This window comes from Scylla paramamosain, chromosome 3 (genome assembly GCF_035594125.1).
Source record: "Scylla paramamosain isolate STU-SP2022 chromosome 3, ASM3559412v1, whole genome shotgun sequence".
NCBI classification, from domain to species: Eukaryota; Metazoa; Arthropoda; class Malacostraca; order Decapoda; family Portunidae; genus Scylla; species Scylla paramamosain.
Window position 1 is genome coordinate 17,837,501 of NC_087153.1, and position 19,917 is coordinate 17,857,417.

General features: G+C 42.7%; 1 protein-coding gene across 5 annotated transcripts in view; it reads right to left on the reverse strand.

The window, feature by feature from the left end:
- Positions 1-19,917, reverse strand: part of LOC135091957 (potassium voltage-gated channel subfamily H member 8-like) — a 42,009-nt gene that overhangs the window by 7,892 nt on the left and 14,200 nt on the right. For 3 of the 5 annotated variants that reach the window (XM_063990046.1, XM_063990056.1, XM_063990030.1), the window contains exons 4-8: positions 8,943-9,186; positions 7,300-7,460; positions 5,954-6,161; positions 2,222-2,401; positions 1,265-1,464 (exon numbers count right to left, since the gene is read on the reverse strand). In XM_063990046.1, coding sequence (XP_063846116.1) covers positions 1,265-1,464; positions 2,222-2,401; positions 5,954-6,161; positions 7,300-7,460; positions 8,943-9,186 — 993 coding nt within the window. The remainder of the gene's footprint in view (positions 1-1,264; positions 1,465-2,221; positions 2,402-5,953; positions 6,162-7,299; positions 7,461-8,942; positions 9,187-19,917) is intronic. The other 2 variants (XM_063990066.1, XM_063990036.1) reach the window with 1 other exon arrangement.

A 19,917-nucleotide genomic window follows, 5' to 3' on the forward strand; every position in this document is an offset into this window, starting at 1 on the left:
ATCTCTCTCTCTCTCTCTCTCTCTCTCTCTCTCTCTCTCTCTCTCTCTCTCTCTCTCTCTCTCTCTCTCTCTCTCTCTCTCTCTCTTGTTTTTAGAATATAACTTTAATAATTACTATACTTGTAAGCGAAAAGTACATGACAGTATTAATTTTTTCCCCTCCTCTTATCTCTCTCTCTGTGTCTATTTTGTTGCTTGTCTGTCTGTCTGTCTGTCTGTTTGTCATTCCATCTGCCTGTCTATCTGTCTCTGTTCTTCCTACCTGATAGCCATTTAAAGAACAAAAAAAAAAAAAAAAAAAATGCAGTTCAGTTTGATGAAGTCACTCTTTACTCTAGTTCTTGGGGGATTACGTTACTGAATAAAAAGAAATTGAGCGAATAACAGACCTCACCAGGCAGGAGGAGGAAAGGATAGCCAGAGAGAAGGTTTAAAGATGCTGGAGACGAGCTCACTAGGCAGAAGAAAGAGAAAAAGATCAGAGAGAAGATTTGTGCGTGTTAGAGATGACCACGAGACAGAGGGAAGAGAAAAAAAAAAGACCAGGGAGAAAGTTTAAAGATGCTGGAGACGAACTCACTAGGCAGAAGAAAAAGAATAAGACCAGAAAGAAGGTTTGTGTATGCTAGAGATGACCACGAGGCAGGGGGAAGAGAAAAAAAAGACCAGGGAGAAAGTTTAAAGATGATGGAAACGAACTCACTAGGCATAAGAAAGAACATAAGACCAGCGAAAAGGCTTGTATGTGCTAAAGATGATCCATGAGGCAGGAGGAGGAGGAAAAGATCAGAGAGAAGGCTTATTTATGCTGTAAATGGACATACCAGGCAAGAGGAAGAGGCGAAGACTAGAGAGAACGTTTTACGTATGCTATGAAGTGCAATGACCTTAACACAGAACCCTCATAAACCCGGTCTAGTTAGTATTGGGTGATTGCTCCATGGGTAACGCTTCGGTCTTTCAAGCTCGGGCTCCCAGGTTCGAATCCCGACACGGTATGCTAGTGCGATGGAACAGCTCAAGAGTAATAAAGGATGAGGGAAGTATTTACAGTAAATAAAATGACTTGTTTCTATGTTCTCCTGTTGCAGTTTTTTTTGTTTCTTTTTTGGGCGGGGCGGTTACGTCATTTGAGAGTTTTTGTTATCTATTTTTGTCTTGGCTGACCTCCCTGATACAAAAAAATAAAGGAAATAAATAGATAAAGAAAGAAAGAAAGGTGAAAAAAACGAAGGAAAAAGAAAGAGAAAAGAAGTCATCTCACCTCGTTGATGTCAATACCCTGGTTGAGGCTCCACATGGTTTGGAAGTAGTCCTGCATCCTCTGGCGCAGCTCCTTCGGGATCTGGTTGATGGCGAGGAAGTCCTTCAGGTCTCGCCACTTGGTCTGGTAGAGGGAACGACGCAGGTACATCCGCTGAATGATGGAGGTCACGTTGCCGAAGACTGTGGCGTGCATGAGAGCTGCGGGAGGAGGGGAAGAGTGAGGCGAGGGAGAGAGACAATCATAGAGGCCAAGAATGACAGAAAGACATGACGTAAGGAAGATATGGAGAAGAGGGAGGTTGAGGGAAAGGTGTTATGGAAAAAAGACAGTTAGGGAGGGCAGGATGAAGTGAGGGACAATCAAAAAAGATGAAGAGTGACATAAATACGTGGTGTAGGAAAGATGTTTCTGTTGAGTAGAGAAGAGAGAGGCTGAGGGAACGGTGTTATGGTAGAAAAACAGTCAGAGAGGGTAGTATGAGGTGAGGGAAGCAGTCAGGAAGGCCAAGAGTGACTGAAATACGTAATGTAGGGAAGATATTTCTGCTGGATGGATAAATGAGGCTGAGGCGAGGGGATCATAGAGGAAAGATTCAATTTCAGTTGCTTTTATCATATCATAACGGTGCATCCCATTTTTAAATCAATCAATCAGTCATACATATACAACTTATGACATAAATAATGCTAACTCCCACGAGAATAACCCACAAACGTTTTCTCTGACTTACATCTACTGGAATACCTGATAATGAGGCAAGACAACACTCAAACAGAGGAGTAAACATGGCCTATTACAGTCAAGACAACACCTGGCCTCACACCACCACACAAAGCAGCTATCATGTCCAATCAGTGAGGACAATACCTCGCCTTACGTCACCTCACCCCTCTAGAACACCGGTGACCGAGGCTGTGAGAGGCGAGCCAGCACCACCACTACCCCACCACTCACCTCCAATCAACATGGTGACGATGCTAAAGATCTTCTCGTGGTTCGTGTTGGCGGAGACGTTACCGAACCCGACGGAGGTGAGGGAGGAGCAGGTGAAGTACAGCGCCGTCAGGTACTTCTGCACGATGGTCACGTTCCTCACTTCAGTCTCCAGACGGTGCGCCAGGTCGAATATCCAGCCTGAGGAAGGGGATGAGTGGTATAGGGTGTGTGTGTGTGTGTGTGTGTGTGTGTGTGTGTGTGTGTGTGTGTGTGTGCGTGTGTGTGTGTGTGTGTGTGTGTGTGTGCGTGTGTGTGTGTGTGTGTGTGTGTGTGTGTGTGTGTGTGTGTGTGTGTGTGTGTGTGGGAAAGAAAACAACGATAAAACTATTACCACCACCAACAACAGCTACCACCATCACAAAGATCGACCAGGGGAAAAGTTAACGTAAACAAAACAGGCGCAAGTCTGATGAGCGGCAGGACTTTGTAGGGATGGAGGGGCGCAGCGGACATCCTCATCTCTACATAATGAAGCAGTCACGTTTAACCGGCGCCTGTCCAACCCCGGCCTGGTGGTGCGAGCAGTTTTACAATGGAGCTTGTCAAGGGCAACGAGGGGCAAGAAAAAGAGAGAGAGAGAGAGAGAGAGAGAGAGAGAGAGAGAGAGAGAGAGAGAGAGAGAGAGAGAGAGAGAGAGAGAGAGAGAGAGAGAGAGAGAGAGAGAGAGAGAGAGAGAGAGAGAGAGAGAGAGAGAGAGAGACAGGCAGTCCAATGTGTCTTTTTTAGTCCACCTTCAAGAAATACACGTTTTCTGTTTTGATATTACGTTCTCTGTTATTCTTACTATTTTTTTTTTCTTGTTTGGGTTCCTTTTCTTAATCATTTGGTATCGTACCGTCATGAGTAGTCAGTTATATAGATAAGGGAATATATATATATATATATATATATATATATATATATATATATATATATATATATATATATATATATATATATATATATATATATATATATATATATATATATATATATATATAATTTTTTTTTTTTATGTATGCCCTCTCCCCCTCTCTGGTAGCTAAAATCAACACTACACACAATCTTCGGACACACGAATACTCATCTTTAACAAACCATCTACTCTTACCGTTGCCTTCCTTCTGATGACACCCACACACACATCCATCCACCCACCCACACACACACACACACACACCTACATGCACACCTCCACATCTCCAACTCCCTCCCATTAATCCCTCTCGTGCCTTCCTCCTTGCCTATCTCTGAGTCTCTGTTTGTATTGGCCTTAACAGTTTGTGTGTGTGTGTGTGTGTGTGTGTGTGTGTGTGTGTGTGTGTGCTTACAGTGTGGGCTGGACGGGACTGGAAGTTGCAAGAATAAGAGAGGAAGAAGCAATTTTTCGTGTATGAGTTTTGTGTGGGAGGAGGGGTGATGTCTACACACACACACACACACACACACACACACACACACACACACACACACACACACACACACACACACACACACACACACACACACACACACACACACACACACACACACACACACACACACACACACACACACACACACACACACACACACACATACATACATACACACACACACACACACACACACACACACTCACACACCGTCACTGGAAATCAATATCTTGGCTGGTTCATTGATAAGGCACAATAAGAAGAGGGAAAGGTGAAAAGGTGACCATCTAGGGAGGAAAGGTTGGTCTCCACATCACGCCCGCCTCTCCACCGTGCAGTGAGCAACACAATTCTACTTCCTCTTGTGTTGCTTCTCACTACTACTACTACTACTAATACTACTACTACTACTACTACTACTACTACTACTGCTACTACTTGTTTACGTAAGAGAGGTTCTGGTCAAGGACAACAAAAAGTGTGGGAAAAAAAAAAGCTTACTGAAGGTGCCAGTTCCTAAAGAGGATAGACTGAAAGCAAGTCCAGAATTACAGTGAGAAATGTCTTGAAACTACTACTACTACTACTACTTCTACTACTACTACTACTACTACTACTACGACATCCACATCCACAGCGATACACATTCCTAAGTCCCCTAGTCAGCAATGCGACAGACAAAGGTACGAACAGAAGCTAACAAATAGTCAACCATTCATCAGGAGCAGACGCATTATTGGTCTCGCTTCGCTCATCATCCTTCCGTCCCCAGTGAAATCTTAATGAAAAAATCGTGAAAGGACGTGTAGTTTCCCTTATGTTTTTCACTATTAATATTGCAAAGTTCTTGTTTAATTATGATCATCAGAAATGGGTTTGTATTTCTTGAATGATCTGAACTCTCACGTGGACTGTTTTCGAATGGATGAATGCCCGTCATAATATTTTTCCATGTAAGGCAAGTGTGTGGAGGAAGCTGCGCCAATAAAAATTTTCTTAATCTTATTAGTCAATTTAAGCTTATTTTTCAGCTTTGTCTGGTCCTCTCCCGGCCATGCACGCGCCCCCCGCTCCCATCTCTCTTCGTTTCTTTGTCTGTTTTTCTCTTTCTCTTTTTTTTCTTTCTTTTCTTTCTTTTTGTCTGTCTATCTGTCTATATTTGCTTCATTCTTTTTTCCCTCTCTGTTTTTCTTTATTCTTTTTTTCTTTCTTCTTTTTTCTTTCTTCCCTTCTCTCTCTCTCTCTCTCTCTCTCTCTCTCTCTCTCTCTCTCTCTCTCTCTCTCTCTCTCTCTCTCTCTCTCTCTCTCTCTCTCCGTGTGGGAAGTTCGTGTGGGCTGCGGCATATTGGATGTCAAATTCCCGTCAAATAATTAATTACATGATATTTCCATTCACACTTCCTTAATAAAAAAAAAGAAAAAAAAAAGGAAAAAAAGAATAAAGTCCATCAAAATTCATCATTGCTCTGGAAACTCACATTCGTTATTTAGTCACGTCCTTAATTAAACGTCTATGAAATAAGAACAAACCCGACTGTTCTCTTAAGTGGGTAAATGAGGACGTGTAAATTCTATGCATTCCCTTTATTGTAAGAACCTTCCTTCTCTAAATACGATTAAATCTTTTGGCTCTTTTTTTAAGGGACTGGCACCTCAGTGTGTGTTTTTTCGCTTTTTTCTTTTATTTATTTATTTTTGGTTGCCCTTGGTCCGTACCCCCTTTCACATAGAAAACATACATATAAGAAAGTGTTATTAGCAGTTACTTATCAAAGAAACTCTTATCCCCATCAACTCGTGACTCCGCTTCATTTTCGTTGCATTGACAAGAATCTTACATAAAAAAAGCGTTAATAGCAGTCAGTTATCAAGAAGCTCCTAGTTAGCGCCTCACCAGTCCGCGACTCCCCTTTCTGTTGGTTTGACCAGAAGCTTACTAAAAAAAAAAAAAAGAAAAAAAAAAAAAAAAAAAAAAAAAAAATATATATATATATATATATATATATATATATATATATATATATATATATATATATATATATATATATATATATATATATATATATATATATATATATATATATATATATATATATAAAAGGTGTCATTATCAGTCAGGAGATTATCAAAGAAGCTTCCAGTTGGCGCCTCACCAATCTTTGGCTCCATTTTCTGTTCATTTGGCCAGAAGCTTACTTATATATAATGAAATAAATAAATAAATAAATAGATAAAAAAAAAACAAAGGAAGGTATCATTAGCAATCACTTCACCAAATACGCCCCTAGCGACTCACCGATCCGTGGCTCCCCTTCCTCCCACAGGTTCACTTGCGGCTCGGCGATGGCGTACCAGACGCAGGCCAGCCAGTGCGCGACCAGGGTGAAGGAGAGCATGAGCAGCGTCAGGATGAGCGCCGAGTACTGGTAATAACGGTCCATCTTCTGCAGAAGGCGCGCCAACCGAAGTAGTCGCGTCAGCTTCAGCAGGTGGATGTTGGTGGCCTGCGGGTGAGAGTGGAGTGAAAGAGCGAGAAGAGGATGAGAGTGGAGTGAGAGACTGTGGAGAGGGTGAGAGTGGCCTGAGAGAACGTGGAGAGGGTTAGACTGGAGTGAGATGAGGATGAGGCTGCAGTGAGATAAGGGTGAGATTGGAGAGAGATGAGGATGAGACTGGGGTGAGATGAGGATGAAAATGAAGTGAGGTGAGGATGAAAGTGGAGGTGAGGATGAGAATGCAATGAGATGAGAATAAGATTGCGGGAAGATTGACCTCATGCATATACCCTCAGTCAGTTTTTAGTTTTCTCTCACACAGTTTACCATTCTCATGTACTGCAATCCTGCTCTCCTGCACAAATCCTCAATAATGTGTATCGTTGTAGAGAAAAAGACAATAATTGTTATAATCTTATTTTTCTGATTGATTTTTCGTATTGCACGTGACGTCTGCCTTGGCTATGTGGGCTATGTGAAGTTGTTTTGTAATGTCCCTGTAGATTTGATTATTTCATTAGACGTGAAAAAGATTAATTGATGAAAGAAAAGTGTAGAAAATGTCTGGAAGATTATACGAGTATTAATCAGGTCAGATGTACAATTTACTTACAATGTACCTATTCTGTTCATTAGCCATCGTGTATATGATGAGCCTAACCATCATGTCTACAACAAACACACCATCAAACAACAAAAATAAATAGAATGAAAAAAATAACTTGCATTAGATTGAGGGAAAACATTAAACAAAGTGAAAGTAAGAACGATATCTTAGGTTATATTAGCTGTACGTGACTTTACGAATGACTATGGTTGTATTTATCTGCTCTTAGTTACTAAACTGTAATACTGCATAAAACTGCAGGAAAACACTCGTATAAGATGGAAAAAATATCCAACGCAGTGAAAGCGAGTATGATATGTTGTTACATTAGTTATTTTTGACTTTACTAATGACTAAGGCTGTGCAATGACTATTCTTGTTTACGTCCTTACTGTGCTGCAACATTTAACACTGAAGGAAAACATAAGACAGAGTAAAAGCAAGAGTGATACGTTAAATTAAACTAGCTGTATGTAACTACTGTACTGGGTTACCTTAGTTCTGTACATTCTATGAGGACGGAGATTCTTCTCTACTTACTGAACTGTAGACATCAGCCGCGAGGAGGAGATCGAAGGGAATAGCCGCCACCAGATCAAGCACGAACCAGCCTTTGAAGTAGTGCGTGGCGATGCGGATAGGACTAAGCACCACCTCGCCCTTCTTGTTGACGAACGTCGTGCGGAAGTTGAGGATAATGTCTGGAGGGAGTAAATTACAAGAACAGGACTAAGACAGGAGAAAGAACACCCCACGTCAAGTTGATAATGACGGACTACAAAGGGAGGGGAGGAAAGTTGTTGGGAGTTACCGGGAGTTGATGAGACGGAAGGAAGGGAGAGAGACAGGGAGGGAGGCAGGTACGGTTGGTCGTGGTAATGAAGGGTTGTGGTGGCGGCTGCAAGGGAGTGTAGAGGGGTTTGCAGTGGGAACGATAGGATTGTATTAGGTGGAAGGGTTGTGTGGGGGCAATGGAGGGTTAGTGGTAGGTAAAGGGGATGCGAATTGTGGTTAGGTGGAGAAGGTACAGGTCGGGTCTGGTTTTTGGTCGAATCGTTATGGTGGCAATGGGTTGTGGTGGGGGTTACAGAGGTTGTGATGGTGATGGCGAAGAGCTGTGGTGAGATTGTAGAGGGGTTGTGGTGGAGGTTAAACAGGTTATGATGACAGTGGAGGGGTTGTGGTGAAGGTGGTGGGTTATGGTAAGGGATTATGGTGGTAGCGAAGGTTATGTTGGTGGTGAAGGGGTTGGTAACGGGGATGAAAAAGGTTTTGTTGGTGGCGGAAGGGCTATATTGGAATGAAGGGCTTATGGTTGAGTGAAGACAACACGTCACCTTTACCGAAGCCAGAAATATTGTACAGTAATTAATATCCGCACAAAATATTACACTGCTAAGCTTTCCATTCCTTCCTCCATATTTATTTTCATGTTTTTTTTTTTTTCAAAGGTCATAACATGAATCCCATTATATATACCGGTATATATATACATTTCATACTTTCCTCTTTCATCTAGCTGCCTTTTTGCAACCGAAAAAAAAAAAAAAATCAGTGTTTTTAATTGAGAGTCTATTAAACTTCTTTTTACATGCTCACTCTACACGATTTTTACAGCAAGGTCCATGTAACTGTGAAAGAGAGAGTGAGTGAGAAAGTTAGGAAGAGAAACACGATCTGGCTGTGAGGGAAAGAGAAAAAAATGATGTCGTGGTGTCAAGAAGTGAATCAGATAATTGAGGACAATCTGGGCGTTGAGAAGGAAACAGAGAAGAAAAAAGGAAGTGAAATGTAAACGAAAAATCACGGAAGAAGAAGACCATTGAAGGAGAGAAGCAAGGAAGGACGGAACAAGGAGGAAAAAACGCAATCACTGAACGAAAGAGAGGAAGATAAACAAAAAGAGAAAAAGAGAGAGAGAGAAATAGATCAAGATATAAGAAAGAAAGACGAATAATAGCAATAATAATAATAATGATAGTAATAATAATAATAATAATAATAATAATGATAATAATGATAATAATAATCATAAGAAGAAGAAGAAGAAGAAGAAGAAGAAGAAAAAGAAGAAGAAGAAGAAGAAGAAACACCCACACATTAATAAGTAAACAAACAGAAACCTAACAGCACCTAACCTAGCAACCCTAAGCACTGAGACACGGAGACACTGAGGAACCTACCGACGAAGAAGAGCGCCTCGACCACCACGTCCGGCACGATGGTGGGCTTGTCTTGCTGCGTCTGGTCGAGGAAGGCGGCGTTGTAGGGCACCATGACGGCGACGTAGAAGGTAGCGAGGAGGATGACCAGGTCCCAGCAGGTCTTCAGCATCCCGTAGTGGGTCAGGATGAAGCGAGACTTTTGAATGCTAGCGGTTTTGTACTCAGGAAGCGGCGCCGCGGAGTGAGGCTGGAGGAGGTTCTGCTAGTGGGAAGGAGGAGGGAGGGAATGTTAGTGCTTTGAAGAGATAGGGTGAGAGATAGACAGGGAGATGGACAGGGAGAAGGCAGAAGGACAGGGAAGGAGAAGGGAGAACATGTTAGTACTTTGAAGAGAGAGATAGATAAACAGAGAAACGGCAAGGAAAACTGACGGGGAGATGGACAGGGAGATAGATAGGGAGGAGGGAGACAGAGAAAGAGGGAGATGGACAGGGAGAAGAAGAAGGAGGCAGAAGGACAGGGAAGGAGGAGGAGGGAGGAATGTTAGTGCTTTAGAGAGACTAAGAGGCAGAGAGTGTGTGTGACATGGTGTTGAAATATAATCTAAGTAATTCTTCCTCTCTCTCTCTCTCTCTCTCTCTCTCTCTCTCTCTCTCTCTCTCTCTCTCTCTCTCTGGGGATTTAAACACTAAAATGGCACCGTGACTTTGCTTTCATGTAGATTTAGTGTGACTGCAAGCCCAGGGGAGAAGAAGGGAAGGAAAGGGGAGTAGAGGGGGAAAGGGAGGTAGAGGGAGGAGAGGCTGCGTGTCCCAGGGTAAGGAAATGTGTGTGTGTGTGTGTGTGGCAAGGATGATAAGAAAGGAGGGTAAGAAAGGAATGGAAGGCGCAGAGAAAAGAGGGGAGTTAGGAAGGCAAGGGGGGGGAAAGAGAAGGGGAGGGTTCGGTGGGGTAGTGTCAGTGAATTCATGGGTAAGATGCTGAAGGAGGAGGAGGAGGCGGAGTAGGAGGAGGAGGAATACAAAGGAATACAAAGGAATACAAAGGAAAGCCAAACAGCAACAGACCTTTTGGTCCTTGCAAGGCTGTTTGGTAACTACTTCTAACTAGCTATAGGGAAGAGAGACAGGACAGCATAGCAGAAGGCTCCTCCCCACCCACCACTCCCTCCAGCTTGCGCTGGCATGGAAATAGTTGGGAAAAGTACCATGCAGTATGGAAAAACTGACATGGAAATTTTCATAGGAAAGGATGAAAGGAAGTTTTACTATTCACCCTACGGTGAACTCTATACGCCTATCTGAAAGTTGATACAAGTTATATTAAAACTGGTGTAGAATAAGAGTTTATTAGTGTATTTAGTAATTATTCGGACAAGAAGAGAGCTTGTTGGGGATTTGCTTTTAAATATTTGTCTATTTTATTTTTGAATGATTCAATAGTATTGCTGTTCACAATTTCGGCAGGAAGTTTATTCCATATATTTACTATACGATTAAAGAAAAAATGTTTTGCCTCGTGGGATTTAAGACGTTTGGGTATAATCTTGAATCCATTATTTCTTGTTAGGTTAGAATGATCAATGGTAAAATATTTATGTGCAGGAGGAGGAGGAGGAGGAGGAGGAGGAGGAGGAGAGGGATATGGTATCTGAAAATGAAGATTGTGATGGAGGGGAGAAATGGAGGGAATGGAGAGAAGGAATTGGGATGGAGATAAAGATCTGGATGGAGGGAGAAGTAGAGGTATAGAGAAAAAATATTGAAGAAAGAGGAGGAATGTGGATAGAAAGAAGAGATGGGAGGGAAGAAAGGGATAGAGATATGGAAAGAAAGACTGAAGGAAGAGAAAGGACTGAGGATAAACAGATGGGATGATGGAGAGAGGAGATGGTGCCAGCAGAAGGGTTTGGAGGAGGGTAAGGTTGGGCCACACATGACCAGGCCGCCACGGGAACGTCACCTTTAACCCGGAGGCACCTTGCTTCCTCACCTGATGGCGTGTCCACAACCTTTACCTCTATCTGTCTCATCCCTCCTCCCTCACTCGGTTCATTATAGTCATTACATTACAGTGAGACTAATATGCATGCGATTCTTTGGCTTTCCTTGATCCCTCTCCTTTCCTCCCTCCTTGTCACTCCCTCCTGCCTCCCTGTTTGCCAGTAAATTCATTCTATATGAGTGCTGAGTGGATGTACTGGTGTTGAGGGCAGTACACGGAGCTGCTTGGGTGACTGTTGTACCTTTTATTGACTTTGCTTGGTAGTGTGTTTTCTTCTCCTCTCCTCTCCTCTCCTCTCCTCATAACTCTTTTCATCATCCGTTAGCTCACTGTGTTCGATTCCTTAAAGTGAAGCTGCATAGTCTTTATTTAAGGTTTCTTATCTACTACATGTACTGCCATTACTTCTGTGCATCATAACATGTCAGCGCACACACACACACACAAACACACACACACACACACACACACACACACACACACACACACACACACACACACACACAAAGAAATATCACACAGAAATCATACAAAAATGAAAAAGAAAAACGAGAGAGAGAGAGGAGAGAGAGAGAGAGAGAGAGAGAGAGAGAGAGAGAGAGAGAGAGAGAGAGAGAGAGAGAGAGAGAGAGAGAGAGAGAGAGAGAGATGGACTCACTAAGTAATCAACTTACTTAATGCTTAAAAGTATTCTGTGTACATATTTATGTGTATTTATGAGGCGACACGTGGCAGGCAGGAGTGGAAGGGAGTGGATGGACGGGTGGATAGAGTAGAGGGAGAGTGGAGTAGGAGTGACCAGATTGGATAGGTGGAGTAATTGGAATGGATGGGATTGGATAGATGGGTAGATGCAGTGATGGGGGGGGGAAGTCAAGGAAACTCAATACATACATATATACATACGTACATTCATACATATATACTCGTACATACAACATCCGTACATACTGTCTCTGTCTCCTAAGCAGGTGCAATAAACAATCAGCGATACCTTTCTCACCTCAAAAAAAAAAATAAATAAATAAAATAAATAAATAAAAATAAATAAATAAATAAGGGGAATACAGTCATGACTTCTACAAAAATAAATAAATGAAATATATAAATTAGTGAAATAAATGATCAGCTATCGTGCCCTTGTTGTTAAGGAAAATCTTAACTTTTTTTTGGGGGAGCCATCTAAAGTTTCCTAGATTTGCTGCGTGGCTTTGTACTTGTAAAGGAGTTAAGAGAGAGAGAGAGAGAGAGAGAGAGAGAGAGAGAGAGAGAGAGAGAGAGAGAGAGAGAGAGAGAGAGAGAGAGAGAGAGAAAGTAAAGTCAAGTGAACCTGTATTTTTTAAGTAACTATCTTTTTGCGAACGTTATTTAATGATTCCTCGATTTACTGCGTAGCTATTCGTATTTGCAAAAGAGGGGCAAAAGAAAACCATGAAAACACTCTTTAACTCTCCCCCACAAAATGCAATTCCCTGAAAAACTTCGACAATTCATCAGGAAGCTTTCATCTGCCTGATTTTTGCCATCTGTACATTACCAAGTTCAGTGAATGGTGAGGTGACTGAATATGAGGAGAGAGAGAGAGAGAGAGAGAGAGAGAGAGAGAGAGAGAGAGAGAGAGAGAGAGAGAGAGAGAGAGAGAGAGAGAGAGAGAGAGAGAGAGAGAGAGAGAGAGAGAGAGAGAGAGAGAGAGAGAGAGAGAGAGAGAGAGAGAGAGAGAGAGAGAGAGAGAGAGAGAGAGAGAGAGAGAGAGAGAGAGAGAGAGAGAGAGATGGGGGGAGGAGGAGGAAGCACAGAAGGGTAAGGACGTGAGGGGTTGTGATCACAAGCAAACATGGGAAATCAGTGTGGAGGGGAAGGTTAGAGATGCACTTTGAATATTACAATGAGAGAGAGAGAGAGAGAGAGAGAGAGAGAGAGAGAGAGAGAGAGAGAGAGAGAGAGAGAGAGAGAGAGAGAGAGAGAGAGAGAGAGAGAGAGAGAGAGAGAGAGAGACTAGCATGTTTTTTTTCTGTGACGTATGTGTGTGTGTGTGTGTGTGTGTGTGTGTGTGTGTGTGTGAGAGAGAGAATGAGTGAGTGATTATTTTTTTCTTTCCCTGTTCCATTTATATTTCCTACACCTCCTGCTCAATTTCCTCCTCCTCCTCCTCCTCCTCCTCCTCCTCCTTCTCTTCCTAATCCTAATCTTCCCATTCACACAGCATACCCTGAAATACCGTTTTCTTTAACTCCTATCAACTTTCTTCCATCTACGAGCATCACAACCTATCCTCTCCTCCTCTTCCTCCTCCTCCTCCTCCTTTTCTTCCTCTTTCTCCTGGTCACTGTCACGAGGAACGAAGGAAGCGCCACAGGAGGTGAAAAGGAGAGAGAAGGAGAGAAGGAGACGGGGAAAGGGAGAGGGAAGCTTGCCAACAACTAGCGGCAGAACGACCCGAGGGAAGACCTGACAATTAAAAGGAGGAGTCGAGGAGGTATTGGTGGAAGAGTAAAGAAGAGGAAGCGAACGGTAAGTCATAAATGCTTAGTGAATTCAGTTGGCTTGTTGGTCGTGAGTGTTGCCTTTGAAACCGTACACTCTGACCTGTCTCTTCTCATTGCCTGGGTCTTAACTCAGTTTCCTCTTTCTTTCCTGTTTCCTCAATATACTTATTTTCAGGGAGGTATATCTCAATAACGTCCCTGTAACGTCAGATGAAAGTAATAAGTGAAGGAGAAAGGAGGAGGAAGAAAGGAAGGAAAGAAGGAAGGAAGGAAGATTAAGGGGAGCGTCCGGTCTGGAGACGAAAAAAATGAAAAATAATGACTTTTTGTGAAAAAAATATATGTGGTAGGTATACTTGTTGGCAGCAATCTCGTAAAGATTTAAGGGGAAATGCCCCATAGTTTCCCTTTAAATGGCATTTAAATGTCACGCAATCAACCACGTGCGTTTGTTTACATCAGCAGAGTAAGTTTTTCTTACCCAATACTACGAAAAAACGCTAAAATCTGAACTTTTTTTTGCTTGGATACGATATGGCAACACTCAAGGCGAGTGTGTGTGTGTGTGATACTAGCTCCCAGCAAGGATCCTGCCTCCTCAGTGCTCACGTAGCTCTTGTCACGGGAGGTTGTTGCTCAGTCTCTCGCGACTTCTCCCACTCTCACAGCTACTAAGCGCGTTATTTCGCCACTACAAACTACAATCTACCTCCTGCCAACCATGCCACGGTTGTCTAAGAGAAAGCAGCAGAGCAGGGATGCCTGGGGCGTGAAGTTGGATACAGAAAGGGGAAAAAATACCTCGCCTGGAGCCGCCAGTCGAGCCGCCAGTCACCCCGGCCGCCCCGCTATCACCAAGTAACCCGACACCGGCCGCTGCCACCTCCCTCGCCGCCGTCCCGCTGCCCACCACCTCTCACATACCACAGCCCAGCACATCTCACATAGCGGAGAGTAAAGATAAGGTAGAGAAGACCTTATTACTCACAATTAGAGAAGATCTTTTGAAAACTCATCAGGAGGAGGAAGATTCTGCTGACAGTGACGAGATTGTCATGATGACAAAAAGGAGGCTGAAAAAACTGACTTCTTCGCATTGTTCCTGCCCTGAGCCTACCTTGGAGTACAGTTTCAAGCCTGATGTTTATGAGAACACCGTAATCATACACTGCACAACCTGCAACTTCAAGAACATCTCACAGCCTGAAGAAGTGGAGGTTGGAAGAAACAAGAAAAAGATCGGCAAGACCAACATTGCCCTCCTTTACCTGTCTGTAATAGAAGACGCAGGGTTTGCAGGTGTCAGAAGAATGATGGGTGCCTTAGGTATGCCACCAGTTGGAAAATGCAAGTACTATAGACACCTGACGTACTTATATGAAAAGATGAAGAGCCACTATGACTCCAAACAAACAAAAATTCACGAAGCTGTCAGGAAGCACTATGAAGAACACCTGTCAAAGAAGCCTGATGCAGGTGGTGTCCTGAAGCTTGATGTTTCATTTGATGCCACCTGGATGAAGAGAGGACACACATCCAAAGTTGGGATGAGTGTAATGATAGATGTTTATACAGGCTTCATCATTGATTACGAAATTCTCAGCAAGTTCTGCCTCGAATGTACCCTGAAGAAAAATAAACTCGAGAACAAGAAAATAACTGAAGAGACATATAACACCTGGAAGACTAAACATGATGCTGATGGAAGTTGTGGTAGCAACTATGAAGGCCCGTCAGGTGGGATGGAGGTGGAAGCAGCCCGACGTCTCTTCGCACGTTCCCGAGACCTGAAATTTGAGTATGAAAACTTGGTTTCAGATGGTGATGCCAACTCGTACAAAGCAGTACTCGCCATGAATAACGGGAATGGCCCATACCAAGATACTAAAGTTACCAAGTTAGAGTGCATCAACCACGTGCAGAAGAGACTGGGGACTCGGCTCAGGAAATTACGGGAGCAAGAGAAGGTTGACACGATAACGAAGACTGGCAGCAAGATTCGCAGGAGTCTCCTTGGCGGACGCAACAAGTTGACCGACACAGCCATTGACAAGATGCAAAGTTTCTTTGGCAAACACATCAGGGATAATGTTGGTGCTGACTATATAACAATGAAGAAAGCTGTCATGAGTAGTTTTCATCATATTTTCAGCACTGATGAAAAGCCCCGCCATGGACTTTGTGAAGAAGGCATCAATTCATGGTGCTTTTTCCAGAAAGCACTAGCCGAGGGCAAGAACAGAGAAGAAATCAAGCACAAAAAATCTCTAGTGGTCAACCTAGATCAAGAGGCGCAGAATAAAATCAGACAAGTCTACGATGCTCTGACAACGAAAGACATCCTGGAGAGATGTGTCCGTGGACTGACACAAAATGCTAATGAGAGCTTTCACAGCAAGATGTGGTCACGGGCAAGCAAAACAAAGTTTTCTGGCTTGAAAAGACTCTCATTTGTTGCACAGTCAGCAATACTGGACCATAATTATGGTTACAGGAAAGCCTGTTTGCTGCCAGCATTGAATATCAATACGAAGGCGCTAAGAAGATCTCTCACAACAGAAGATGAAGAAAGAAAGAGGCACCACGAAGTCCAGATGAAGCCGAAAAGAAAGCAGAAAGAGAAAGCATCAGCAGAGTACGAACCTGGTGGCTTCTAAAAACCTGGCAACAAAGAGAAGTGTGGGCAACTTTGACACCCCTTGCTTGACAAGATAATACATTGCCTTTTCGAAGGCAATGGGGGACCAGGAGCCTGATATACTTAGAAATACATCTGATTGTATCAATAGATTGATTATGATAAAAAAGAACTCATAATAAACCTGAAAAAGCTTCCTAGTGTATTATAACTGGATCGTAATCGATCAATAAACTTTATCGGCCCGTATCTCAAAACATAAGTTATCCCCCTTTAAAAGTTTTCACAGGAGTTAGTTTTAGCTTGATTTCAATGAAACAAAAAAACTAAAACACAGAAGAATACTTCTTCTTCAAAGTTACGTAGGCGTTTTTTTTATATAGGTCTCATGTAATTTTGTATTAATATTTTTTTGGTAAAAAAAAGGCGAAAGAAAGACAGATAAAGAAAAAATCATAAAACAAAACCAAAAGCCAAAATGAAAAATCTGCCTACGTAACTTTGTTAGGTATCATAACATCTCTAAGCCACAGAAAAATAAAGGTTGTGGGCCAATTAATAACGACGGTGAAAAGTTTTAAAATTTTCCTTGAAATTGGAATTGGGGGGGGTGGGGATGAGGGGGGTGGGGGCAAGAAAGGGGATCAATGTCTAATATTGATATACATGTTGCCAATACTTCACAACATAAAAATCAGAGCGATTCATGCTTATTTAGCAGAGATACAGAAACACCCATCCAAACCGGACTCTCCCCTTAACGTAAACAAAAGCTTGATCTGAGAGTAGAAGGGGGAAGGAAGGAGACGAGAAAGGAGAAAGGGAAGGAAGGAGAAGGGAGGAAGAAAGATTGTGGAAGATTAAGAAACAAGACCTTGATCTGAGAGAAGAGGGGGAGAGAGAAGAAAGGAGAGGAAAGAGAAAGAAAATGAAGGAAGGAGGAGGAAAGAAGGAAGCCAGATAGAGGAAGATTAAGAAACAAAAAGGAATTTAGTGACTTGAGAGAAGATAAAGGAGGGAAGGAAACGAAGAAGGACAAAAGATGGAAAAGAAAACGAGACAGTGAAAGATTAAGAAAGAAAAAATAACAATATAATGACCAGAGAGAAAAGAAGGAGGGAAGAGGAAAAAAAAAAAAAGAAAGGAGAAGGAAAGAATGGACAAAGACCCACAAACAAGATCAAAGAAGACCAAAGAGAAAGAAAGGAAGGAAATGAAATAAAAGAAGGAAGAAAGGAAGGAAGGAAGGAGGAGAGGTGGTAGAAGATTAAAGGAGAGAAAAGAACAAATCTAATAACCTGAGAGAAAGAAAGGAACGAAGAAAAATCTGTCTTTCATGTCTTAAAAGAAGGGAAAGGACGAAAAAAGAAAAGAAGCAGGAAAAAAAGAAAAGAAAAAAACATCGCTTTCTATCTCTTTCTGTCTCTTTATCTGTCTGTTTCTCCCAGTCTCTCTCCAAACACCTCCATCTCCACAATCCTTTGCTTCACAGAACACACATAGATGCATCCTCTCTATCTCTTTCTCTGTGTCTCTGTCTCTCTGTCCTCGTCTCCCCTTCCTCTCTACCCTACCAACTTCTCTGCAAGACTTCCCTACGGCACAGTTAGATACATTTTCTCTCACTCCTTCTGCCTCTCTCACTCTGTCTCTCGCTCCTCGTCTCTCTACTCTACACCACCTCTCTGCAAGATTCCGCGCTGCAACACACTTAGATTCATAGTTACCCTTGACTTTATAGAGCTAATTGGAGTGTGATTAGGTGACATCCTCCTCTGATTGGATTCCGGCTAGGATGAACTATACGTAATGAGCAGCAGCATCATTCCAGGGCAGAGGTAAAAAGTAAATAAGACAAGATATGCTGCTCTGTTGCTGTGTTGCTGTGTCCTCCCTTACCCCTCTCTCTCTCTCTCTCTCTCTCTCTCTCTCTCTCTCTCTCTCTCTCTGTGTGTGTGTGTGTGTGTGTGTGTGTGTGTGTGTGTGTGTGTGTGTTGTGCGGACTCATCTAAATGGAAAGATTAAGATTAAGAGAGAGAGAGAGAGAGAGAGAGAGAGAGAGAGAGAGAGAGAGAGAGAGAGAGAGAGAGAGAGAGAGAGAGAGAGAGAGAGAGAGAGAGAGAGAGAGAGAGAGAGAGAGAGAGAGAGAGAGAGAGAGAGAGAGAGAGAGAGAGAGAGAGAGAGAGAGAGAGAGAGAGAGAGAGAGAGAGATTTAGACAAATAAGCACACACACACACACACACACACACACACACACACACACACACACACACACACACACACACACACACACACATAGAAACACAGACATACATGCATACATACAGACAGACAGAGAGAAATAGAGACGCAAGGCCGAAGAGAAAGAAACAAAGAAAAGTTAATCCTCAGGGAAAAGGAAGAAAAAGAGAAAGAGAGAGAGGGAGGGAAAAAAACCTAATGTATCTTCTCTAATACTCTAAATTCCGCCCATTTTTTTCCCCTTCCCTAAAAAATTTTCCCTTTTACGCTTCCCTTCCTCCTTTTCTTCCTCACCACCTTCCCATTAGCGGAATTCCTTCTCCTTCCCATTTACTCTCACCTAGCCAGGAATGTACACACAAAAACAGACAGACAGACAGACAGACAAACAGACGGACAGACATATAGATATACGGAAAACGCAGATACAGACAAACGTTTAGACAGAAAACGGAAAAATGCAGACAGAAAAACAGACCGACGGACAAATAAAAACAGAATAAATACAGACACAGACCAACATTCAGACGGAAACAAACAAATACAGCCAAAAACACACACAGACAAACAGACAGACAGACAAAAAAAAGTACAGGAGGAGTCTTGGTGAAACAGAAGGAAGCTCGAATTATAAAAACTGCGCCGGTGCTCGACTGAGATCTTCAAATTAATCAATAATTCAACCTTCATTTGCTTGGAACATTTACTCTTTAGTCTTTTCTATCTTTCCTTCTTAAAATTACGTGAAGGTGAATTTTGACGAGGAGAAAGAGGAGGAGGAGGAGGAGGAAGAGAAGGGTAGGAGGAGGAAGAAAAGGAAGGAAGTCAGCAGATTAGAAATGGGAAAGGATGGGAGAACAAGGGTGTGATTCTGGGAGGGAGTAAGAAGTGGTGGGTGATGGTGTATGATTTTAAAAGTGATGGGAGAGTGGGAGGGGAGTGTGGAAAGGGAGGAGTGAGGAAGGAGTGGATGCGTGGAGTGAGAGAGTGAGTAGAAAGTAAGAAGGAGAGACTGAAAAGCTATCTTGAATCAGTGTTCTCTCTCTCTCTCTCTCTCTCTCTCTCTCTCTCTCTCTCTCTCTCTCTCTCTCTCTCTCTCTCTCTCTCCCCTGAAGATACTGCCGGAGGAACCTAATTTTCTCGGGATCATTTGGACAAAAGGGCAGTTCAGTGTTTCCGTGGCGGGCTTAAGGAACACTAATGCATAGCTAATGAATCTAATTACATCGCCTCATTAATTTACGAAGTATACGAAGCCTGCTGGGACGCTGCCGGCTTTGGTGGTGGTGGTAGTGGTGATGGTGGTGGTGGTGGTGGTGATAGTTCAATACTGTCAAACACCATCATAACTATTACTACTGTCACCATCATCACCACCATCACCATCATCACCCGTCACCACTACAGTCACTACTACCTTCACCAACACTCTCACCACCATCACCACAAATTTCATTTCACCACTACTTGCCTGACAATGCCATGATCATCACCACCACAGCCATCACCTCCACTAACACCACCACCACCACCACCAATACAGAAAAAAATCCCTATGCCGTACATCTAAAAAAAAAGAAAAAAAAAAAGAAAAAAGGTCAGAAAGTTTCCTGAATTATGCGG